The sequence below is a fragment of the Seriola dumerili genome, unplaced genomic scaffold (genome assembly GCF_002260705.1).
Source record: "Seriola dumerili isolate Sdu_G_001 unplaced genomic scaffold, Sdu_1.0 BDQW01000097.1, whole genome shotgun sequence".
Taxonomy (NCBI): domain Eukaryota; kingdom Metazoa; phylum Chordata; class Actinopteri; order Carangiformes; family Carangidae; genus Seriola; species Seriola dumerili.
In genome coordinates this window covers 367,287-393,184 of record NW_019174352.1, presented here as the reverse complement: position 1 = coordinate 393,184, position 25,898 = coordinate 367,287, and the positions used below count along the sequence as shown (strand labels likewise).

At 39.3% G+C, this 25,898-nt stretch overlaps 2 protein-coding genes across 2 annotated transcripts; both read left to right on the top strand.

Moving 5' to 3' along the window:
• The first annotated feature begins 1,814 nt into the window (after positions 1-1,814).
• Positions 1,815-13,066, top strand: herpud1 (homocysteine inducible ER protein with ubiquitin like domain 1). The gene is made up of 8 exons (XM_022746290.1): positions 1,815-2,194; positions 3,531-3,608; positions 4,665-4,742; positions 5,862-6,055; positions 6,793-6,903; positions 7,051-7,422; positions 10,166-10,283; positions 10,544-13,066. The coding sequence occupies exons 1-8, from the start codon at positions 2,048-2,050 to the stop codon at positions 10,730-10,732; spliced, it is 1,287 nt and encodes a 428-aa protein (XP_022602011.1). The 5' UTR covers positions 1,815-2,047; the 3' UTR covers positions 10,733-13,066.
• Positions 13,067-14,792: 1,726 nt separating this feature from the next.
• On the top strand, positions 14,793-25,470 carry cetp (cholesteryl ester transfer protein). The gene is made up of 17 exons (XM_022746238.1): positions 14,793-15,189; positions 17,432-17,546; positions 17,636-17,767; positions 18,264-18,334; positions 19,053-19,140; positions 19,231-19,300; positions 19,406-19,466; positions 19,679-19,770; positions 20,215-20,314; positions 20,848-20,927; positions 21,094-21,144; positions 21,267-21,419; positions 21,826-21,893; positions 23,332-23,374; positions 23,926-23,998; positions 24,549-24,634; positions 24,735-25,470. The coding sequence occupies exons 1-17, from the start codon at positions 15,042-15,044 to the stop codon at positions 24,810-24,812; spliced, it is 1,509 nt and encodes a 502-aa protein (XP_022601959.1). The 5' UTR covers positions 14,793-15,041; the 3' UTR covers positions 24,813-25,470.
• Positions 25,471-25,898: the final 428 nt, after the last annotated feature.

Here is a 25,898-nt window from a genome sequence, read left to right as displayed (position 1 = left end):
AAAGGGAATCACTCTTGGAAACACATACTGAATAAATAAATTGAAGCAATTACTGATTGTAAAGACAATAATTTATAAAAAAGTTATTAGTAATATCGTCCAATTATGTGCACATAAAATATTTTGTGTCCTTTCCTTACATTTATTCCACAAATTAAGACAAAATTACTTTAGTTCAATATGATTGTTGTTATTAATATGTTTAAAATAAAGAATGGCTTGGAGCGTTCTGGTGGCTGAACGGTTACAACACATGGCACATAATGTCCAGGGCTACAGTCTGACCAGGGATCTTTGCTTGCGTGTTATATCCCATCCCATCTCTCTCCCCTATACTTCCTGTCTATCTCTTCACTATCAACTGTTGAATAAAGGGAAAAAATGATAATGAAAGGCTTGTTATATAACAAGACAGTGTGTGTGTGTGTGTGAGCCACTCCACCTGTCTCAGTTCTCCCATTAATCAATAATCTGTGTGCTGATTCTGAACAGTATATACTGCTATATACTGTATGTCTCTCCAGAGTTGTTGTTGTTGACCAATAATTTAAAATACAGAATAAACATGTGGTTGATTCTATTTGTTGTATCTTTTATACATGTTCATAGTGTGAAAGAACACCTGGCCTACTAAAGCGTCCTTGAGACCCTGAATTTTTATCAGCACCACAGGTGTTCTCTTGTAAAGACCTTGGCCTTTAAATGCACAATCCATGATTATAATATAGTGCTCCATCCTCAAAACATCTGGTGCAGAAAAATAACAGGCTAAAATTATACATATTAAAGTCATTATAGAAGTCTATTGGGTATTTTATTCAAATGAACATGTAAACTTATCTTGAACAAACAACAACTATGAACAATTCTAAATAAAAAAATCAGTACATCAATACATTCTCAACAACAAAATAAAAATGACTTGAGAAACAATAATGAAATGAACTCACTGAATACACTCAGGAACAAAGGTGAAATAATAGAGGAAAGCAGCTGACCTGAAGGGCAAACAGAATGATCTCAGAACAAAGAACATTCAAGGAACCTGTGTGAGCTGCCCAGTTAGCACACCTGTTCTCCTGCTGCTCTTCGGTCCAGCAGTAATGAGACCCCACCCTTAAGCTTGCATTTTCCATTATACAACGTGAGCAACTGCAGAAAAATTTTACTTCATGCACAGACCCATAAGTTTTTAAGTTTGAAATCCGTTGAGTCATCATCCAAATCATCCACATCTCAGTTTACACCTCATGTAACATGACTGATGCAACTTAAGTGATAAAACAAATTTCTGTTCTCAGAAGAAGACAGGAGCTCTCACTCTGTTACCATTTTCAGGAACAGCAAACGTCAAAAATTGAAGACAATTTACAGGTGCTAAGAGTGACATTTGAAACATATAAATTATTGCTGACATATATATTGATTATGAGGATTGTGATGTTGCTATGGAGAAAGGTTTTGTAACATGTACAGCGCTTACGAAAACAATGTTCGTGCAGGTTGTGTTCGTATTTGCTAAAACTTTCTCACCAGCTCTCTTGAATTCGTGTGCTGGTTAAACTGCAGAACAAATATGGAATAGCAGCTAACTCTCTCTTGCCTATTTACTCACTGTCTTGCGTGGTCTATCTGTATTTATCATTTGTTTTGAGGGAAACCTGTCAAAATGACACCTGAGTGAGAGCTCTTATTAAATAACGATCTTCGGAATTAATAATTAAAAATTGCGCATGCGCACGGGGCGACGATTTCCCCGAGCCTCCACGTCTGAGCACGAGCTTACATAACCAATCAGGAGCGGCCACCGTGTGTTTGGAAACAACATTCCTCCTCACTAAAGTCCCGTATGACGGCTCGCAGTCAATGAGAAAGACACATTCAGAGTCAGCTGAGTCGCACAAGTTTCTCTTTAGACGAGACAAATTTGCGTCGCTTTTCTTCGTCTCTGTTGACAAACTGCATCTTAAGCACTCTTGTTATTTAAACCATTGTAGTTGTAGCGAGGAAACAGTAACGTATCACGCGCGAGAGAAAGAGTGAAAAAATGGAAGATTCTCAACAAAAGACGATTACTCTTTTCATAAAAACGCCTAACCAGGCTCAGGAGGATCAAGTCGTCGAAGGCATCCATCTGGACTGGACCGTAAATGACCTGAAAACACATTTGTCGACTGTCTACCCCACCAAACCGGTGAGTTTTCATGAGACGGATAAGTTAGCCGGCTAATGTCAGCGGAACTAGTTAGTTCGCGTGACGGGCAGTTGAGAGGCAAGGAGCCAGCTAACTGAGTTAAGCAGGCTGCTGCTAGTTAACAGCTGTCAGCCATTGTGTGCTTACACAAAACCCAAACAAGTGTGAGGGGTTTTTTGAGGGGGTTGCGTGGGTCCCATGTAGGAGTATCAAAGGATAAGCTGTATTGCTAATGGATTTATTATATACAACTTCCTTCTCTCAAAACCGAAACTACTTAGAGGAAATGGTGGAGAACACTGCAGACTGGAATGGAGCCATCCAATCAGTATCTAGGTGTCTTTGGCAGTTAAGTAGTTTGTTATAGTCTGTATAAAGATCCTGTGAGGCTTTGACAACCACAGCATGTGGCAGGCGGCACAGTGCAGCTGTTTGATAACGTTTGAAAAGAAGTTGAATGACAGAGTGAGCTGCACCCATTCTCATCAGAGAGTTGGCCAAGTACCTAAAATCATAAGCACATATGGCTGCCAAGTTTCATTCTCCATGAGAGACTGCAGCCTTGAAAGGAATCGTGTCCATGCAGGCTGCAGGTGAAATGACAGGGGACAGATGTTCAGAGGAGGATCTATGCTTCAGTGCAACAGGGGATATGCAAATTGAAAGTGCACAGACTTAGGTGGGGCCAGGCAGGAGACTGTCAGGACATGTGTCAAACCAGGTGTTGGAGTAGAGTTAATGATTACTGATCAAGTGCAGTGCCAATTTAGCCATGTGCTTGTGCTGAGGCCAGGCTCAGTCACCAGTATTGATTAATTAATGGCTCATCTGTAGTGCAGGCAATGTTAAAACAGAATACATGAAGACACAATTTACTCAAAAGAGGTTTTAAATTTTAATGCTATATAAAAAGTTTATATTTTTCTGACTTAGTCTTCTTTTAATATTGTTTTGATTGCTACCAGCATAAGTTTACAAGCTACTCTTATGTAAACAGAAGCATAACAGACACCCAAGAAGGACTCTACTGTTCTCTCTTTTGTAAATAACATAAATTACTTTTTAAATGCATTTTTTGTATTCAAAACCTTCCTGAAAACAGCTTTACTTTCTGAACTTCTTCCATATAAATACACTTGCCCAGCACAAATTAGGTCTGAATTTTCCACTCAGCAGCTAAGTCAACACAACTATCACTGGCACTGTGGAAAATTCCTCATGGTTGTTTCACACCCAGAAACATCACCCAAGTCATACAGCAGTTCAGATAAGTGTGAAGTTCCTTTATCCTGAAGGTTTGACTTAACAGAACCCTAATAGTCTCTCTTTTCTTCAGGCTGTGAGTGACCAGAGACTGATCTATGCTGGTAAACTGCTGCCTGACCATCTACACATTAAGGATATCCTCAGACAGGTATGTGTACATTATCCTAGAACCTCATGTCAGTAAGCGTTTAACATATACTAGCTGCAAAACCTGAAACCATTGAGCATCACACGTTGAGATATTACATATTAGGTACACCTAAACACAGTCAGTCTAATAAATCAGGATAGACTTAGTATTGGAAACACTTCTCAGTATAATGCAATTTAGATCAACAGCACACTAAATTACAGCCTCTTGAATGACCATAAATTAACTGAATATCTCTCTAAAACAGTTTAAATGAAAACTACTCTTTGTGAAAGTAGGATTTATTACAGAGCAGTTGCATTAGACTGCATTAGTTTGAGCTAGGTGTACCTAATAAATTGGTAATTGAGTGTATATGCCTTTTATGCTGCTGTCATATTGGCGACAAACTGGCTAGAGAGAGTCTCACCAACCTTTGTCTCATAATAAATGGCCACAAAGGATTTCTATGGCCCGTGAAAGGGTTGTTGTGCTGTACAGCATATTTCACGTGTAGGTTTTGTGTGTGAATCCCAGTAGAGGTTCATATTGCTGCAGATGAGATAGTACCAGCTGTAAGACAACTCAGGCACTGGAAAACATCCATCGTCCATAAAGAGGATGAACCACACAACTTGAGGTCTTTGGCTCTGTCCAGAGGGCTGTGGCATATAGTTTGTAAAGCAGTCAACATCTTTTGAAAGATTACTTTTCTCAAACTGTGTGGCATAGACACAGAGTAACCAGAACCAAACAGTTTGATCTGATCCTGTTCTGTTTTCTGCTATTTTGTGGATTGAAAATAATATAAAGAGGGGTTTATGGAGCTGTGTGGAAATCACATTGAGATAAACTACCAAAAACATTTGGATGTCAGCTTGATCTGGGATTTGTTGTCATTGGGAGAATTAAGGACAAACAATCCCTCTCTTCACCTCTGCTCTCCTCTCTTATCCATATCAGGCTCATGTTCACTGTCAGCTCCAAAAAAGTCTTTGTTTTGTTGATTTTGGTGCCTGTTTGGTGACTGTTCCATCAGTGTGCTTTTCTAATAAGGCATTTGTTTCTTCTCAGACGGACTCCACTCCAACACTGCATCTGGTGTGTGCTTTTAGGAGTCCACCCCAAGGACCACTGGGAGCTCGACCTAAGGTAAAAAGTAATGACATTTAGACAAATTCAACTTTCCTGAGAACCTAGGCAGTGTTTTCATAAAGGACATTTTCCTGAAATCGTCTCAGGAAAATTTGGTGAATAGATGAGACATTGTGGATTTGTCCATATACTTGAACTTAGTTTTTCATGTTGGTCAGAGGTTGTGTTTTAAGTAAGTTCTCTCTCTGAAGAGGTAGGAGGTCATAAGAGAAGTCTTTTTTTGCAGTCAAATAACCTTTTAAAGTGAAATCACACTTCCAGTTCCCTTTTACCAAATTTAATGGTCAGAATAAGTTTTGGTTTGAAAGATTAGACTTTTTTAAAAATCATTTAGAGCAGCTTTCCTTTGGAACTTTGACCAATTCTGATTAGTGTTAATAATCATCAAGTGTCCCAAATGAAACCTGAGTGTTTAGTGAAACTCCTCTTGGTCATATTTTTACATTGTGAGACCATTTAAGCAAAACAGTTTAGTTTCAGGGTTGTGTTTATTTACAGTTAAAATAGTAGATTAGCATACTGGGTTTATTTCTCACATTTACCTTCCTTATGTGCAGTTTATTAAGGAGTCCTTAAAAAAAAGTAAAAGTTTAATTTATTAAGTTTGTTCAGTATGCAATGTTAAAGGGTTAGGGTTTATTTTAGTCAGAAATAAAGAGGTTTTGACTCTACATCAAATGACAATAAAACAAATTGTCAAAGACATTTTTAGGAAAAACAAAATCTTTGATGCGTGAGACAAACATCAGCTCCATGGGAGTGCAGAGAAGTTGAAGGCAGCAGGTTTAGTCTGGAGACTCACAGGTGTCCTCCTTCACCTCCTCCGTCATTAGCATTCCACCCTGGAGTGGAAATGTTTCACTTCAGCTGTCATCCTGCAGAACTCGGCTCCAGTTTCGAGATCAAAAGTACAGCTAAAGATAACTCCTTTTCAGTTTCACAACACTTTCAAGTGTCCTGCTCTACTTAAACTAATGCTGCAAAATCTCCAAGTTGTTGTACATCCTAAGCTGTAAAACAGATCTCTGAAGATTATACAGAGGTTTTGTTGTTGTATTGACTGACAGACACTGCCTAGGTTTTAAACAATTTCAAACTCGTCTTTACCTTTTACAGACCAGAGAAACAGAACCAAGGCCCATGGCAGCATCTGTTGCTTCACCCAGTCCCAGCACCTCACTCCAAAATCCCAGCACACCAGAGCTGAGGCAGAGGAAACGGACCTCTTCAGCTGCAGCTGCTGCTCCAGCGCACATGCACACCCCAGCATCTCCACCATGGACTAATGCGTGGCCTGCTGCTGCTGCAATGTAAGCCTTTAAGGAGGAACTTATGCATCTGTTTAAGTGTATTTACAGCTTCAGTAACATAAGCATAAATCTGTTTCAGCAGTCTGACTGTGTTCAGGATATGTTTTCATAACAATTCAAAGAAATCACCTGCCAGACAGAAACGGGTGCACCAAGTCAAATTTTACAAACTTAACATGGAATCACCAAATCTGAAGATCTGAAATCTGATCTTGGTGATTTCATGCAACCTCTACACAACATAACTAAATGTAACATCTTCACATCAGATATCTGTCAAATTTAATGCATTAGATATCTGACAGTTTAACAAGCACCTCGCAGAGTTTCCCAGTCAATCACTGCAAACTCAAGTGAACGTGACTGAGATCAACCTTTCAAAGCCTGAAAGAGCAATTCAAGAATGATGCCCACTCAAGAGGCCTAGAATTCACTGTGACCTAGAATCATGTCCATTGTTTTTTATCAATGTGTGACAGTATGTTTCTAATGGAAGAAGCAACATACTTTTTTATAATTATCAATAATTGGTGACCTCCCACTGTGCATGTATACAAGTGCATCATTGGGGTGAAAGAGAACATGTCAAACCATTTTTGAAACGCATCCTTCATTGTCACGTAGAAAGATGTCTCAACTAAAAAGAAATTTAAATGCCCTCATCAAACATTTTAATTCGACAGAGGTTGTAGTGTTGAACAAATATTAATGGTCTCTCTGTGATCTTGTCACTGCAGGCCTGGAGAACCACAGATGACTCAACCAGCCTTTCCCACCTACTCCCTGTACAGCCCTCAACAGCTGCTGTGGCTCCAGCATGTCTACGCAAGACAATATTATATGCAATAGTGAGTTTTCATGTATACACTTTTAATCACTGCAAGGTAAAAGGTGGTGCTTCCTTTCACCTTGCAGTCTCTCATTGTGTTCTGATGTGGACATAGATGACTCTGTCGCACTAGTTTCTAATGATGTTCGTAATGATGTTCCGACAGCCACGCAGCTTTGGCAGCAGCAGGCACCATCCCCTCTGCACCGGCTTCAGTCACTGGCCAGTATGCTCCTGTTCCTGCCCACCAAGTACCTGTGCCAGCCCCCTTACCCAATCAGAACCCCATCAACAACCTACCAGCAAATCAGAACCCAGCGCAGGACGGCGCTTTCATCAACCCGGGAGAGGCCAACCAGAACATGCGGATGAACGCACAAGGCGGGGCTGTAATGGAAGACGAGGAGGACATTGAACGCGACTGGCTGGACTGGTTGTACTCCGGCGCGAGGTTCTGCGTTCTGCTCATGATCGTGTACTTCAACTCCAACCTGAGTCGCTTCCTGCTGGTGATGAGCACCCTCCTCCTCATGTACCTGTAAGTCCAACCTGTTAACATTCTTTCCAACTCCAACTACCAATCCAAACTGCTTCACTGCAATGCTTCACTGCAATCTTGTTAGTTCAGTGACTTAATTAAGAGCACTCCCCTGTAGGGCGCTCAACCTTACTGACCTTGATCAGCTGCTTGTGCTGGCATCCAGGGACTCTCTTGATAACAAGGAAATTCACCACATTAATCATTTAAAGCAATGCAAGAGTCTAAAAGGAGGCAGGGTTGTTTAAGTCCACTGTTTCTGTGTGATTGTTTACAGCAGTACATGATACATGATTCTGCTGATTTGGATATGTAATTAGGAAATGACTAGAAAGAGAAGTATTGCAGCACACTCATTTGCATTTATTTGCATTTAACTTTGTTCTTTTGTGTCACTTGATAAACTAAATAGCTGCTGAGTGACTGTGTGTACATACAACCAAGCCTTCAGCACTTGTACCCTTGAATCCTGTTATACCAGAGAACAAACACCTAGTAGAAGTTGATGTATATGAAATAAGAGCCCGCACAATTTGCTGACGCAGGGATAAGTGAAAAAGAAAGCTCTGAAACTGCAACATGATTTATTCTGTTAAAGATATATTTTGTGGATGTTTCTAAAGATAAAAATGGAAGTTAGGCTGTTGGTAAAACATTGGTCTCCAACTGTATACAAATTGCTCGAGGTGTGTTTCCACCAAGAAAGATTAGAGCAGTTCTTAGTTAGTATTAACATATTTGTTTGTTTATTGTTCCTTGAATTAACCTACAACAACTACAAAAAACAAATCCAAAACACATGGGTTTGTGGGTAAAAGAATGCAGACACTTGCACTTACTCGCTGGAGTTTCTCATGCTTGGAAAGCCGAGAAAAGGCAAAGCACAGTTTGAACTGAGGCTCCACTTTATTTACTTCCTCATTTGATTATTGGTGACTGAAAATTGTTTTTTATGCTGTTAAGAAGTCACTCCATACTGTCTATTTTCTTTACTGGTGAATAAAAGTTGAGCTGTCTTGTTAAGGTCTCAGTGACATCAGTAGAGTCACTTAATATTATCTGTGTGGCGTAACTGAGAAGTTAGTGCTGGATTAGTACATACAGGATGTAGTTTTTACATCTCTTGTCGATCAGTCATCATCGCTTGATTGTTTGACTTTGCATCTACTACAGGAGGATGTGGTTACTCACTTCCTTTAACTCCAGTTTCATCAAAGTATTTTCTGTTTGTTTTTTTTCCTTTTTTGTTTGTTTTTTTAAACAGGAATTGACTCAAACTTCGATAAACTTTCTAGGGAAGCTAGTGAATATCTGGGAATTTTACATACCACAAATTTTTAATCAGGCCCCACAAATGCAGTTACGAGGTATTGCAAACTGATCTTTGAGTTTGCCAGGACTAACATGAACTGATGCTTTTCTGATTCAAAGGATCAGTCGATATACAACAGAATTTGTATTTGAAATTTGACACTCACTCCTGCTATACAGTTATTTATAACCACTGAACTTTATGACTGTTAAATATTTATAATAATGTAAATATAGTAATACATTTTCCAACCTTTTTAGAAATGTATTGTGTATCAATATCTAACGTTGTTCACATGGAGAGCTGACAGTCTGAAAATTGTCACCCTAAATTTAAATTTGAGTTAAAATATAAAACATTGAAGACAAGACACATTTTTGACAATGACAATGTTTTGATTTTTTTGTTTTTTTATTTAAAAAAAAACAACAAAAAAATCACTTTTTTAAAAGTAGTTTGCCTTGTGGTCCAACAGAGGGCGCTCTTGAGCTGAGAAACATCCCATGTTGCCCTCTCTGCTTTCCATGTCCTAGTCATACATAACCCTTCATGTCGACACATACATAAACACATGTACAGTGGAATTCAAGTGAATAGGAAACATTTCTCATTTCATGGATTAAATAGCTTTAGAAGTTTACTTACCGTAACTTCTTTGTTAAGGAAAAGCAAAGAAGAAGGAATTGCTGAAAGTGAGAGAAATGCTATCATTTAACTGAAGAGAAAATGCATTGCTTCTGCAATTTGTAAAACAAATAAACCAAAATTCAAGTCAGATAAAAGAGATATTGTGTTTGCGTTTGAAGGATGATGCTGTATTTAATTGAGGATTACTCACCAGTAGCAGTTGTAAGGTTAACATTTATAGACATAGAGGTTTATTTCTACCCTCGATCTTCACTTTCTCTTTTCAGTCACTCATTCTTGCATTCATCATTTTCATAATCTCTCTCCTTCCTTGACCGCTCGCCCTGTCAGGAATGTAAACAGTAGAGTAGCTGTCATTATTTTAACACATTTAACACACAGCTGTTGAATGCCGACTGGCTTTCGTGCTAAAATGTATGAAGATATGCTGAGTTTTCTGATCTACCTGATTTCTCCTTTTTGGTGTGTAGTTAAGGGTTTTGGACACGCTCATCTTTTAAATAAGCATCTGCCTCAAAAGGCTTTAAAAGGCTGGTCTTTAGTATAAATAAACATATTTCCTTTTTCTTTTTCTTTTTTTCAACTGAAGATTTGTTTGCCTGTCTGCCTGTATTTGATAGTGGCAGAAGAGGAAGTGACAGGAAATGTGGGGGGAGAGGCAACAAAGGTCCCCAGGCTGGGAGTCAGACCATGGACATTATGGTTATGGAGTATGTGTTTAAACCATTACGCCACCAGAGCATCTCGTGATCTTCTTTCCTCTCCTGTTTGTCTCGTCCACAGACACACTGCCGGTTGGTTTCCCTTCAGAAGGCAGCAGGTTCAAAGACCCAACCAACCTCAGCCCCCGGAGGTCCAGCACAACCAGCAGAATGAGAACAGGATCCCAAACCCCAATCCAGTAAGAAACCATCTCCCAAATTATTACCCCTTGTCCACTTCCTCATCCTCAGTGGCAAAAGGCCTCTGCTTTGTTTGGGTCCGGTCCATAACCTGCATGTAGTCATAGACGTTCCCTTTAAATCTACCAGAATACCACTATGGAATCTAATCTATTTAAAGTAGGATAAATAAACTACTACAGGTTGATCTGTGATTGAAATAGTGCACTTTTGCTGAAATTGATCATTTTTATGATAACATCGTGCCCTGTGTCTTCAGGCTGACGAGTTTGCTGACGGACAGAGGGAGGAACCTGCTGCTGCAGCAGATGGACCTGATGGACAAGGACCAATGACAGCAGTCTTAGTTCCTCCTCACAGGGTGTCAGTCATGTGGACGGCCTGGGTTTTCTTCAAAACTTTCTTCTCCTCCCTCATACCTGAGGCTCCTCAGGGTGTGGCCAACTGACCATCTACAACAGGTGACTGATAGAGACAGTTTATTTTTCAGTGGGGAACAATAATCTCCGAAGATATTGTTTGAAACGTGGGAAGATGTACAGAGCTGTCAACTCCAGAAGAAAGAAAAACAAGGGCATTGTGTGCAAATCAACAACGACAGGGACTTCCCGACAGAATTTCTCCGGTGTGATATTGCTTAAAGTTAAACACCAGCAAAATAAAACAGTGCCAAACCCTCGAATTGCCAAAAAATGTGGTGTGGAAACAAAGGGACACAACTGACTAGAAACATCAGACTTCATGTAAATAATAACAAATTGTTCAGTGGGATCCCAGCTCTCCATCTACATCTCCATCTCCATCTACTGTCTACTGGCAGTTTGTTTTTTTTTGCTTTGTCACAAGGCCTTGTAAGACAAGTTCAGATACCTGCATTGAGCAGTAGGTGGCAGCTGAGAGTAAAGAAATAAACCTCTCATCTGACACTGTTGGACCATTGCGCCTAAACTATTCTTCCTGTGGGGAGGTTTATGTCTATGGGCCTCCTGATTACTTAGGATTTGAAATCAGCTTTTCAGAATTCTGACTTTATAGGCACAGATTTATTTTTTCAATATGAACTGTTAATGCATAGAGCCTGTATTTGATTACAGCTAATGTTTTTCACTTTCAAAGATTGTTTCTGCCTGTGGAAGCAAAGAAAGGTCAAAAGGATTTGAGCTGAATTTATAGGATTCAAGTACTTGACTTTGAAAACAATCTCCTGTATGTAAGTTTATATGTTTTAAATAACTGGTTTTGTAATTTCCCATAGGGAGTTTCAGGATCTACACTTAAGGTTAAATTCAGGAAACAAAATACATGATGAAAAGTTCAAATGTGAACATCCATCCTATCAAGGATAATCAATCAAGCCTGAATGGGATCAATCAGATCTCCTGTCCAATCAGCTTACATTCTGTCACATGATCCAAGGAAGACTTGTTCAGATAAGCAACCGGGAACTGGTTGTAAAATGTAAATAATTACAGAAGTACAGAGAGATTAAACAATTTTTTTTTTTTTTTTTTTTTTTAAATTATTTGGCCTTTCTTTACTTCCATACAGTCACTGTACTGAATATTGAACAACCTCAATGTTCACAGAAGCTGACCGTGAGCAGATCTTAAACTCAACTAAGGGAACAAAATCCCACTCACATACAAAAAAGGTTAATTGAAAACATTTGCATCATGATTCACAGAATTTAAAAACCAATTGTCACACATCATCACATCACATTTCTTTAACAGTCTTGTTTTAGGTTGATTTTCCTCAGATCGTTTCACATGATGGTGATTTTGACCAAATACAAATTAGACAGTTTTTTTTTCTTTATGCCAAATCATTGAGTATATTTTCTGTAAAGCAGTGATGTTGGTACAGTTTTAAAAAAAAAAAAAGAAAAGAAAAAGAAAGTCTTGTAAATATGTGTACACAAAGCACTTTACAACATGTATTTTATGCAAGCTTCTTAGAAGGGTTATGATTTGTTATTCTTCACTTGAAGACTGCTAATATAAATATATATATATAAGGTCTATAGGGCTCAGAGTTTTTTCTGAGTTGGGACAAAGTTAAAATTACAGGTCAAGTTTCAAATCCCACTCAGACAAAACAGGTGAAAGGTAAAGATCAGTGCTATTTAAATTACAGTAAATATCACTTTGACTTATTTATAATGTCACAAACTGTAGAGTATATGAAATTATTATTTTGCTATCATGGGTGTTTACTCAGTTTACCTTCCAAATTATAAACTAAATTTGCTATAATGAAACTACTCCATATCATTTCTACTGTACTTGTTGTGTGTAAGTATTTTTATCTTATCGTGTTGATTGTTAACGCAGGTACGGGTCATTTTACTCAAGTCTTCAACATTATGATGTAATGCTGTTGTGTGACTTGAGTCCCAGTCTGTTTAGTTTTTATTTACTGATTATAATTGGGTTTTTTTTTTTTTTCTCTATAACAAGGAATAATTGAGTTTGACTACCTTCTTTGCAGTGTCACTATAAAAGGGGGTGTAGTACACCTTTACGTAACAGGGGAAATGTAACTCACTTCTTCCTGTAATTCATTAGCACCTGCTGTAAAGTTAGCACTCTGATTCCCTTTGGGGAACGACTGTAGTTTGTGGCATTAGTCACCGTGTATAATTGGGAATTTTAATGTTAAGACTTGAAGAGTTTTTTTTTTTTTTTTGGCTGTGTGAGAATTGCTTATTGATGGATGCTGCAGAGTGAATTGTGTGTTGAGGACTTTCAATAATGGATGCAATAAATGTTCTTAACTTTAATGGCGCCTTATTATTTATAGTGTTTATTTGTTCCAGATGTGGTTTTATCAGGACAGTGTTTCTACAGATTTCAGTACAAAGAGCACAACTAGAGTTTGTTGACCCCATGTTTAAATGCAGGTACTCTCTGAAGGTCATATCACCATAGGAAACACATGCACTAACATTATGCCCTTGAGTACACTCAATGGCACTGGCCTCACTATAAATACATGCAAAGTTTGCTGCTTACAGTACATCCACATGCTGATGCAGGACTCTCCAGTTTACCTGTGTGTCTTCTCAACAGCTTCTACCTGACACAGTACTGATGCAATACACCGTGTAATCACCTTGTAAAGTCATGGCCAATGTTAGCAACATTAGTATGCATTTGGAGTTGGAGTTGTGTTTATTTGATTAGCTTTAAATTATCGTTTTTTTTTTTTCAGCCACACAATTACATGACTGGTAATGAAGTAAATGATGAAACAGTTTGAGGAGCCTAATCACTTCAGACAGGATTATGTGAAATCTGATAGAGCAAAGAACCGTGACCTTTTTTCTAACAACCAGCTTGCTGAATTTCCTTTTTCTCTTTTTTTTTTTTTTCACTTCCCCAGAGGTGAATTTGTAACTGATAAAATGTATTAATGGTGTTGTGTTGCACCTTTAGCTGTAGTTCCTCCTCCTCCCTCATGCTCTTGACCGAATCTAGGGACCTGAAGCCAACCACAGTCCATGTGGGGGGGGGGTATAAGACTGAAGAGTAATTGTGTTTTCTGAGCTATTTAGTCAGGACTTAGCCAGTAGCTCTCTTGTATGTTGTGGTCATGTTAAGAAAAGTCAGAAACCTAGTTGTTTTTGCTGTTTAATTTCTCCCCATAGGGGGAGAGCTGCCATTTTTGTTGCATTTCTTTTTCGCCTGTTTAGGTTAGGTTTTGGGTTGTAACTTTTCATTTTGGACAGTTTATATTTCATACTTTGGGGTTGTTTGGTTCGTTTGGCCAAAGCTCTTCCTGAAGTTACACTCAAGCTTCTTTATCTGGCAATGAACGATTGAAATGCTGAACACTGTCTCCTTCTATACCTCCTCTTTCCTCTCTTCTACCTCTTAAGTTCAGGCCCAACCAAACTCACCAGGTGTGAGGTTTGGAGGAGAACAAATACACCTATTAATTTCTAAGGGATTCACAACCACAGACTGAATAGGTCCTGTTACAGTCAGATATCTAGTTTCAGTGTGACCCAGCACCCGTTGAAAGGGAGTCCTTGTTAAGAGACAGCTGCACCTGAACATAGTGGTGTTTTTCACTTGTTGAGAGCAGGGAAAGTGGAATAAGTTTATACTTGTTGTAACAGATTTGGATTCATCACTCGGTGTAGGTTTATTCTGTTCACTGCTGTTGCATCCTCTTGTCCTCTGCTTGCTGTTTTTGTCATGTGCTAGTTTACTTACTGCAATCCATACACTGGAAACAAGGATACGGCTTTTGTTTTAACATTAAATCTCTGTACTATAATGTGAATAGTTAAACATGTTAGAGTTTGTGTACTCGCCTGAGAAAACCTTGTACTTTGACCAGTTTACTTTAAGGGGACCTTGTGCGAAAGACAAATCGGAGTTGGTGTTTGTCCTTCCATCAAGTGTGAATCACACAAGTTGTGCGTCTGTGATTGGATGAGGGACAGGGGTTCTCACTAGATCGCTGCTGTACATAGAGCCCTCCCCAACAGTGGTGGGGGGGAAAAAGGTTAGTAGACTGTAGTGTTCTCTCAGCAAGAGCAGCCAATGCTCACGGGAATTAAAGTCTTAAAGGGACCACAGAAAGGTCTGGAACTGAAGTGAGATTGGATAAGATACAGGTCCAGAGGACCGAGACGTCAACTGATGAAACTTGTGTAACAGGACTCTACGGACACAGTGAACTGCAAACAGCCCACAGGGTTGAAAACCTCAACAGACTCTCACAGAGTTGAACTGTCCACATGTACAATGACTCGTGATGTTTTCCCACCGCCGCTGCTCCTGCTGCTGTTCCTATCTGTGTTTGGGACGTCCCACGGCTGCCTGCAGGACCCTGTTTCAGCCTACAGACTTACCGGAGCTGTCTGCCGGCTCACCTACCCAGCTGCTGTTGTGTGTGAGTGGGACTTTGACTCAGTTTTTGGTGTTTAGATCCCAGGACTAATTTAACCCCTCATGCTTTTGTTTAATAACCTGCCAAAATTGCTGTGGATTTCACACCAGTGTTGATGGTAGTGGTGCCAGTGATTCTTTAAGTCAGAACCACATTTCCCACAGTCCCTGATGCTTTTTCCAAAAACATTGTCTTCTTCCCTCTGTCGAAAACTTAATTACGTTTTTTCCCTAGCCTCAACATTTTCATTTCAAAATTAAATAATGGATAGTACATTAAAATTGTGTAAGAACTGTGTAACATATCGACAATTTATCAGTGCCCAAAGTGCAAGTGTTCAAAAGTAACTGGATACTTGAGTACTCATTGTTTCTTGGGCAGCACATTTCAATGTTTGTTCCCGCATGACAGAGCTCACACACACAGCTGACAGAGTTGATTGAGAGATTAGATCGATGTTGAGTTGTTTGTCAATAGTAAAGGGGGTTACCAGTCAGGTGAGAGAGATAATGAAAGATATCAAAGACAGTTGGTTTGACAAAATCAACAGTTGGGTATCTTTTTTAAAAAGTAGGTTCATCATCTTGTAGATGATTTGCACAGTGAAGAAAAACTCCTTCATGACTGCACAGCTAGTCATGGATGTTGGTGTACATTTTATATTTTACACACATTGCTTCCTTGATAACAATCTAGCGACTTCATGACCTTATCCTCAGAGGATTCGCCTCAAGATGCAACCCTCCCCGAGACCAAAGAGGCCAGGCTCAGTTTGTCAAAACATACCAAAAGAAAACCAGCTCATGACGCAAAGCTGGGCAAGTATGACTGCCCGTGGGACTGGCGCACTGGCATTTATTGATGATTTCACTGCTGACTGATGACATTTCATCACTCAGCGGGACAACGATCCTAAACGTACAGCCAAAGCAACCAAAGAGCTCTTCACCATGAACCGCTGGAAGCTTCTTTTAGCCAAGTCCACCACCTGACCTTAATCCCACTGAGCACATTTGCTGAAGACCAAGACTAAAGGCAGAGAGACCCCACAATAAGCAGGAGCTGAAGGTGGCTGCAGTGAAAGCCTGTGAGAGTTCATGTGTATCTCTCCAGTCACTTTTGAACCTCTAAACTCTGGGCACTATGTGTTAAAGAGGCTATATCTCACACACAGTTCTTTCTATATTGACGTTATTGACTTTCAAATTAAAGCTGATAAATTTATTTTGACTGACCCCAAATCATTCCCGACCACCTCCACCCCGTGCTGCTGCCTCTGTGAGGTTGCAGAGAGATGAGGGGGAGGGCGGGGCTGGGTAACGTCCTCATGTATACAAGCTCAGTCAGTTCTGCAGCCGTCTTTGGGCCTGGACGGCGCGGACAGTGTGCAATCAGTGAACAATTTGTGTTGTGACTTTAAGCTTCTCTTCTCATCCGCCTGTTTTGGTTTTTCTTTTGAATATTTTTCTTTGCATCTGCTGCCTTGTTCGAAAACATCTTTTCTGAAGCTGAGAAGTTTGATGCAGCACTTCTTTAGGTCTTAATTTACCCAGAATTCATGAACTAAACAGCTTTGTGCAGCGTCTGACTATGAAGTCTGACATTTGTTAGATCTAAGCCACAGTCAAAGTCTTTCTTTGTGAAACTGGCCCCAGAAGTTATGATGTTAAAGTGTGTTTGGCCATAAGTGTCTCTTCACCACCCACCCACCCTATTGTTCCTGTAAATTTAGACATGGTACAACAACAGGGGTTTTGTCTCTGGGTTGCTCAGGAGTCCGGTTAGGACTGATTCCTCCCACATCCACACAATAGGAACAAAGCAGCAGACAGCGTTTTTCCTAATCAGCAGGGGAATGTGACACACAGCTGTTGTATATGGTGTGAAAGGCCTGATGTTGTACTTTCTTTAAATATTAAATGTCTTCAACTCTCAGTTTTACAATTTTTTTTACCTTGATGAACTCTAGTTCAGAGGAGTACTCTAGGGATGATTTTGAAATAGTAACACTGTTGCTGGACTTTCAAAACTCTCATATGCTGATTTTGCAAACAGCTTTTGACACACAAGCTCTGTGTGTGCGCAAATCCTGGCCTCAGCCCCAGATGCTCAGGGACTTCCTTCTAACTTTCAGTGTCAGCATCTAGCAATGTAAAATACAAGCAAGGGATACTATCATTTTTTTTTACAGTGTACAGTAATGGTTCAAAGTCAAGGATGGTAATGTTTGTTGTGTTTTTGCCAGTGAATGAGAAAACCACAAAAGTGATAGAGGCAGCGTTCCAACACGCCAAATACCCAAGTGTGAAGGGAGAGAAATCCCTGCTCTTTATAGGCAGAGTCACATATGGCCTGGAAAAGTGAGTAGACACATACACATGTACGGCATACACACATGCACAGACACACAGCATGAAGTCATGTAATGTTCCTCCATTGACCCGCCCAGTTTAGAGATCCACAACCTGTCGATTGGGCGAAGTGCGTTTGAGCTGCATGCAGGTGAGGGCATCTCCATGGAAATAAGCAACGTGTCTGCAGTCTTCAGAGGGACCATCCAGTACGGATATGGCAGCTGGCTGTGAGTCTCAGTGTGTGTGTGTGTGTGTGTGTGTGTGTGTGGGATGGAGTGGAGTAATGATATGTCTGATCTAAAAGGACTAAACTAATCCTATCATTCATTTAAAGGGCCAGTGTGTGGGAATACAAAAGGAATCTATTGACATATTGGAATATAATAGAATTGTGTTTTCATAAGTGTTTATTCACCTGAAACTATGAATCATTGTATTTTCATTGGTTTAGAATGAGCCCTTCATATCTACATAGATCACAGAGATCACCATGTTGCACCGCCATGTTTCAACTGTAGTCGGTTGCAATCTGACACCTCACCACTGGATATCATTAAATCTTATACACTGGTCCTTGTGGCAGGTTCTTCCATTTTCCATCATCAATTTAGGACTTTCCATTCACTCAAAGATCAGCATTTTCAAGATGGCATGCTATTGGCTAACTTTGCAGATTTTAAGGGACAAATTTACCATTTGTGTTTCTTTGTCTTGTTCCTCTAGTGTCAACGTTGCACAATCAATTGACTTCGAGATTGAGTCTCAGATCGACCTTGGAATCAACCCCAAACTATGTAAGCACTGTTTTACCTTTATACATAGAAATAATAATAAACTACAGTAAAAACAAAGCTTGAAATGGCTGGATACTCACTGGTATATTCCCATCTGATTTTTGCTAACATGTTCCCATACTTTATATTACATACTATCATCTCCTGCTAAACACTGGCAAAGAACTTGACAAAAACACGCTGAAATGTGCTCGTTGAAATCGCTAGTGAAGTTCAAAAGAATGGGGAATAACCCAAGAGGTGACTTGTTGCTACTGTATCGTTACTGTAAAGTCCACAAACAGCTTTATCTTTATCTGCATTTGTTTCCATGTGTGGAGCTGAATACAAAAAGCTTTTACTTTGTATATTATTTGGTGTCCAGCACAGATAATAATGCAGTAACTTGATTTGTTCCAGTTCAAGCAGTGAATAATCAGAGGTGTATGGTTACTCTCAGAAGAGTAGAGAGTATTACTGAGCCTTCAGTAATAACTGAAGAAGATTCACATGGCTGTATCAACAATCAATCTTCTCATGTCTGTATTTTTTGCAGCCCACTAGTCTGATAACAACATTCAGAGAGGTTGTGGTTTGAATCAAACTGAGAGTATAAAAACAAGGCGGGACTCACACTCTTGTGAATAATACAGATAGATACCAGATCTTTTGCGTCTCACCTCATACTTCCTCCGATCTGTTCTCTGTTACCTCTCTTATCTCTTGTCTCCTCTGTCAGACTGTGGTGAAGGGAAGGTAGCAGCAGACACATCAGACTGTTATCTCAACTTTCACAAGCTGCATCTGCATCTGCAGGGAGACAGAGAGTAAGTTACAGAACACTGAGGCCCGATGAACTGTCAATGGTCATAATCACAGAGTCTGACGGTGTTACTGTGTCTGTTGTTGTTGCTCAGACCGAACTGGCTGAAGAAGCTCTTCACTGACTTCATCACCTTCACAGTCAAACTTGTCATCAAGGGGCAGGTGAGGGGCAAGAGGGCAACAGTAAAAGATAAATCATTCATTTTAGTTCAAACGTTTTAGTCAAGAGTAACACTGGCACAATGATGAGTCTGTTCTAAAATGCAGATATGCAAGGAGATTAACAAGGTGGCAAATATACTGGCTGATTTCATACAAGACACAGCAGGTGAGTGTGTGTGTGTGTGTGTGTGTGTGTGTGTGTGTGTTTGAGAAAGAGAGAGACAGAGACAGAGTCTGGTCATATCTTTAAATCTTTTAGAACGTATATTCCTGTGGTTCTCTGTGTCCATGCATTTGAACATTTGTGTAAATCCATAAATGAAATAAATTGATGAGTTGATTTTGTGTGTGTTTGTGTGTGTGTGTGTGTGTTTCCAGAGGACTTCCTCAGTGATGGAGACATCAGTATGGACATTGGTGTAACGGCTGCTCCTGTCATCACTGCGAACTACATCGAGTCATACCACAAGGTGAATTATACCTGTGTGTTCAGACACAACTCACAATCATAATCACCTTCAAATGATGTTTATTAGCAATTGTCCTGCAACATGAAGAGAGTTTCTTCAAACACTCATAAATTCCTCGGGGCATTAGTGACCCGTCACAGTTTATTTTTTTAAATTCATTATTATTTGTCAGCGTGGACTGTTTTATTTGATGTTTATACGGCCATCTACACATTATACACACTCTATGGTTTATGGGAGACTGTAATATATCATATCCACCTTGTTCAGCCTCCCTAACCACCCTAATAACTGTAGTTCAGTTTCTTATGTGTCATATTTGGATAGCAGTTCAACCCAAAAGGGGTTCAGGCGATGTTACCATTCAAAGTTGAATGATTTTGGAGTGTTTGTGTAGATAAGAATCTCTTTGTCTCAGATATAAAAACTCTTTATGTCTTCCAGGGGTTGACCAAGTACAACAACACGTCCGCTGTCATCAGTGACTCTGTTTTCCACCCCAGTCAGCTGACTGAAAACAGGATGCTCTACTTTTGGCTGTCAGGTCAGTAATTTCATGACATTTCATTTTCTTCTGTCATTGGATGTTCATGTACACTGGAAGAGAAAGAAAGGTTCTTTAAAAGAAATATTTTTATGATGTGGCACGTTTCCGATACTGTTTTTTGTTTTAGGACTTAAGTTCGAGATGAGATATTAATAACAATGAAAAACTGATTCATGTTAGTCACTAGAATCAACTGCATTGAAATGATCTCTTGTTATTTAGATTCTGATTTAGTATCTATGTAATCCAGACTGGAAATTAAACACGTCCCATAACAGACATGCAATTAATATTTGCACTTTTATCAATAATTACCACCTAGTGTTTCTGTTCCCTGGCATTATCCATCATTTATTTTCCATTAGCGCAGTCTCTCTGTGACATTAGCTTGGTGTCGTCGATACCGCCGTTTAGACAGCAACTTTCAGGTTAGCATTTACAGTTGGTAAAATTATGGAGCGACTGTGTCCGACATGTGTGAATTTCTGCATTAAATCTTGGTTTGTCAATACTTTGTGTTTTAACCTCAGACCAGGTCTTGAACCCCTTGCTTGCTGCTGCCCACCAAGATGGCCGCTTTCAACTGAACATCTCTGGAGCAGAGATCACTGTAAGTACATGACCTTCAGCTTCTTGTTAAACACACACACTGGTGGCACTTACTGATTAGAAAGTACTGGAAAATGATTGATATTCTTTTTTTTTTTTGGTTCTGTATATGGAAAAAATACCGCAAACAAAAAATATGTTGCTGTGTCACGTTGTTGTGATTCCAGGAGCTTTTCAAGACGAGTCTCTCCAGTGCCACGCCGGAATCTGTTAGAAAGGTAATAGTGAAAACCTCCTCATCCCCGCACACTCCAAAATACAAACATATACACCTTTGCCAGGTGAGATGTATTATTTTGCGTGTGTGTGTGTGTGTGTGTGTGTGTGTGTGTGTGTTCAGTGTCTGTTGGAATCAGGTTCTCCAGAGCTAAGAGTGTGGAGTTCATCTCTTCCCTTCCTTAACACCTCCACCCTGGGTACGGCTGTCTGGGTGCAGGCGTCCGGGCAGCTCACCTGTGGGAGTCAAAGCACACCAACGCTCTTCTTCCAAACGGTACTTGTTCCAGTCTGTGACGGGACTTTTTTTTTTAACTGTCTGGTGGAGATTTTTACGGAGAGAGCCAAGATTTACAACATCTGCTGGGCAAATAAATAAATTAGAGACCATGATTAAAGTGAGTCAGAATATAGGAGTAGCAAGCTCTACTGAATCCACAGCTCTGTTTTCAAATACTTCGACAGACTCAGAAGCACAAACTTTCTGCTTTGACAAGTAGATACTGTGATGGGTCGTCTGCTTCAAACCCCACAACCCCGCTGGTGATTGATGCCTGAGACTGAGTTAGAAAATGAAATCATCTGTGACTACATTGTCTGTGTCATACCGAACAGTCACTGTGAGGGCTTCAGTGTGTTTGAGTGATGTTTTTATTTTTTGTCTATTTGTTTTTCATGTGTAGGATGTGGCCATGACTGTCACAGCTTCCTATGCGGACAAGAAAGTCTTCCTGCAGGGTAACGTGTCAGAGTAAGACCTTTCTTGTTGATTTTTTTTTTTTATAGGCCTTTGCTGATCTGAAATTCAATTCAGTACAGACTGATTACATTTTTAAGGTTTCATGACAGCGCCTTCTGTCTTTGCATGAATCAGTCAGACGACTGTTGGTTCTCTTGTTTCCATACATGGACAAACAAACTACTTCACACAGCGTGTTATCTGAGCACGTCAGAGGGGGATAACAGTGTGCCTTTATGAATAGTCTTGCAACAAAGGCATTTAGAGCATTGCACTTGGTTGTACACTTAAATACAACTTTTATTTAATCAGGTAGTCTCAGTGAGATGAAGATGCCTTTTGCAAGAGAGAAAAAGAAAAAACACACGTAGCCAAACAAACTAAAGGAAGAATAAGTAACCAGAGAAACAACAGCTGGACATGACAAAAGCACATCCTGTCATGGTTTACTGTGACGGGCAATTCATTTGTTTCATTTCCTGTTTTATTTTGAAGTAGCTTTCCCTGTGTGTCTCTTGTTGTCTTTACTTCCTGTCTTTGTCCTGTTTCCCTCCAGTTTGATTGTCTGCCTCGCCCTAATGTGTTTCACCTGTGTTTTATTGCCTTCCTTCTGTATTTAAGTCTCTGTCTTTCCCTTCGTCCTTGTCGGTCCGTCTGTTGTTGGATTCCTCCGGATCTCCAGTTTTCCTTCATGTTTCCTGTTTGTTGTTTTCCTAAGTTATTGGATTTTCTGTTTGTTTTTTTTTGTCCCTGGCTGGTTTATTCTGGATTCATGTTCTTTTTGTAAGTTTCCCCTTTTTGTTATTTAATAAAACGCTCTTCACTTTGGTTTGTCTGCATATTGGGTTCAGTTGTTCCTGCAAACCTGACACATGCAGCAGCAGTGACACACAGTATTTACTGATGACTGGAGTTAAACAGGCCTGAGGTCCGGTTTAATGAGACATCTGCTTTTAAATTTGAGAAGAGAAGTGATTTACTGAAGCAACTGTGACACATGAAAATAGCAGTGGTCTAATGGTTGAAGCCCGTAACACAACATCCACAGTTCAGTTCTCAGCTGAGGGACCATTCTTGCATGTTATACCCCGCTTCCTCTTTCCCTTCAAGAGAACTTCCTGTCTCTCTCTGGTCTGTCAGCTTTGACAGTTGGCAGCCTACAGAGAAACAGGAAGTCTTCCAGAAGCCAACTGACACCTGAACAGCTCCACAGCAGCCTGCTACATAATATAAAAGGAACCACAGACTTTAAATAACCCACATTAGCTTTCATTTTCAGTTCTCATCTAATTTAACAAACAAGGCTGATCAAACAAACATCCACTGCACATTTAACACATCAAAAACTTACTTGCACAGTAATTCAGTCAGTTTTCTGCATTTATTTATATCAGGTGTAATTCTTTGTCCATGTGTTGATTGTGTGATGATGATCCTCTTTCCTCTCTAGGATCTTAATATTGAAAGCTGAGCTGTCCTCACAAAATCAACCGGTAAGAGTTTTAGCTTTTTTCTTTTCTTTTTTTTTTCAGTTTGATCTCACTGACAGTTTTGTTGCTATGGAAAACAATTTCGTGCAGCGCCATCATTTGAGAAATTTGACAGGAGAAAAAGATAAATGTAAAAAGTTGAATTCCAACTGCACTACAACTACAGCTAAAATTAAAAAGACACTTCTTATCTCAACAATATTCCTTCTTTTGCAAAACATTTACTTTTTATATTTTCAAGCAGTTTTAATACCAATGAAATTTCCGGTGCAAATTCTTCAAAATAAAAGCACCATCTTGTGAACTTTCAGCATGAATTGGAATCCATGCCACAAACAATCCAGTTCCTAATAAAGTGCTCATGAATGCATATTGATTATTTTCCTTTACGTCAGTAAGAAAACACAAAGGATTTGCTGGAGAACACAAAAGTTCCCTCCCATTAAAATGGGTTTTGTCCCTCTTATTAAAATGTTGCTGATCGTGAAAACACATGAAGAGTATGTTTAAATGTTTGATGAGACTTGTTCATTCATCTCTCTGTCTGTTTCTAGCTGCTGGATGAGGTTCAACTGGAGTTCATAAGAGAGGCAGTGGAGAAGATAGGCATTCCCAGAGTGTTGTCTGGTAAGAGACAGAGAACCGGACACGGAAAGTAAAGTGCAACTAGACTTAAACCTCAGCTCATTGACCCCAACATCATAAAATTACTTGTAGCATTTTAACAGCGATAAAAAATTAGCACATAAATATATGAACATAACTACAGCTACTTATTAAACACCAAGACAGCTCTTAAGAGGATTTAGCTTCAACAGGCAATTTACCATTTTTTGGATTAGATCATTTGCAGGATTGTTTTACAACGAATCGTTTCTTGCATTTTCTTCTTTCTTCCTCAAGTTTTTGAACAACATACTTTTCTTGTTGACTGTTCGTTGCAAATTCAGTGGTAAAATCAGGTAAAATGGTTTTGTTTTTTGCAGTAGTAGTTGTGATGTTGGCTAACATTAGCATGACAAATAATGGTCAAGAGCACATGCTAACTCTGCCTGAAAATACCCAAAGTGGAACCTGTATTATCTATGTGTTGCATTAATTCCTGCTGTGTAAAAGAAGTAAAACCAAATGTGGATGCAATGTGGTTTCCTGGAATCATTTGTTGTGTGTTTTCCAGTTCTTGAGGTCGAGCTGACCAGACTGTTGGACAAACAGGGAACCAACCTGTTCGACATCTACGACCCTGAAGTGCTCCCTCGGGACGTAAGTATTCTCTGACTTCTTCTCCCTCTCTGACGTCACTCACCCCTGGAGTATTTCTATTGTCACATTGCTTCTGTCGTTATCTGTCTCCACGCTTCAGGGCTTTTTGGTGATTCAGATGGATTTCGGTTTCCCTCATCACCTCCTAGTTGAGTTCCTCCAGAGGACACTACAGTAACTGTGCAACTCAGGAATAATGTGTTGCTTGTATCTGGAATACAAAAGTGCCTCTTATTGGTACATTTACATTTTTGACCATTTTCATGTTTTTTGACCAACATTTTCTTTAGATAAAACAACCTCCTCAGCTCTTTTTTTGTCCAGTCTACACATCTACATAACAGGTGAATCTTGTCAATGATCTTCTCATTTCCACCTGTGATTGACTGTGATGGCTGCATTACACCACATTTGAAAAGGATAATATGTTTGAAGTTGTTGTCTTGTTAAATCTGAAAAATGTGCAATTCCTCCTTTAGTTTGTTTGGTATGTGTGACTTTGTTTTACTGTTTTACTAGTAGTGACTGAATCAGTTCAACAGAATATTTCTTTTGCTTTGTTTTTGAAGGTGGTAGGAGTAAGTATAAAATGAAAAAAGGAAGTAATTTGAACATACAGTAAGTGGAAAAGCCTTAGTTGTGTAGGACGTTGGTAAATTAGATCTGAAAGATCTTGTCAGTGAAAAATGCGGGCTCTGAAACTGCAGCACAGTTCTTCTTTAAACTCATTTTATTTGCTACAGAGAATGAAAAACTGCTGTTAAAACATTCCTGTTACCCAAACAGGACACACACAAAGCTTTCTCTAATCATGATTAAAGTTGCATAGATTGTGATATTTTTCTATTGTCTGTGTGCAATGCAATCTTTTTATTGGCCCAAGAAATTGTTAACTGCAGACCAGTTTAATTTAATTACACATGTACAATATGATGCATGGAATGAGTGAAATATTAATTTCCCTTTTTAAATATACCTGATAAAATAATTTCAACAGCTTCCACTCAAGTGCTGGTGGAATAATTATTCTCTTGAGGTTCAAGCATGAAAATTATGGCAAATTTGATAAGTAAGATAAGTACAGAGGCTTCAGAAAATGTTCTGACCCCTTCCCTTTCTGCACACTTTATCATGTTGAAGATTTTGTTTTAAATGGATAAAATTGCCATTTTGCCCGAATCTATATTTAATAATGACAAAATGAAAACATGTTTTTAGAAAATTTTGCAAGTTTATTAAAAATAAGAAACTGAAATCTCTCATG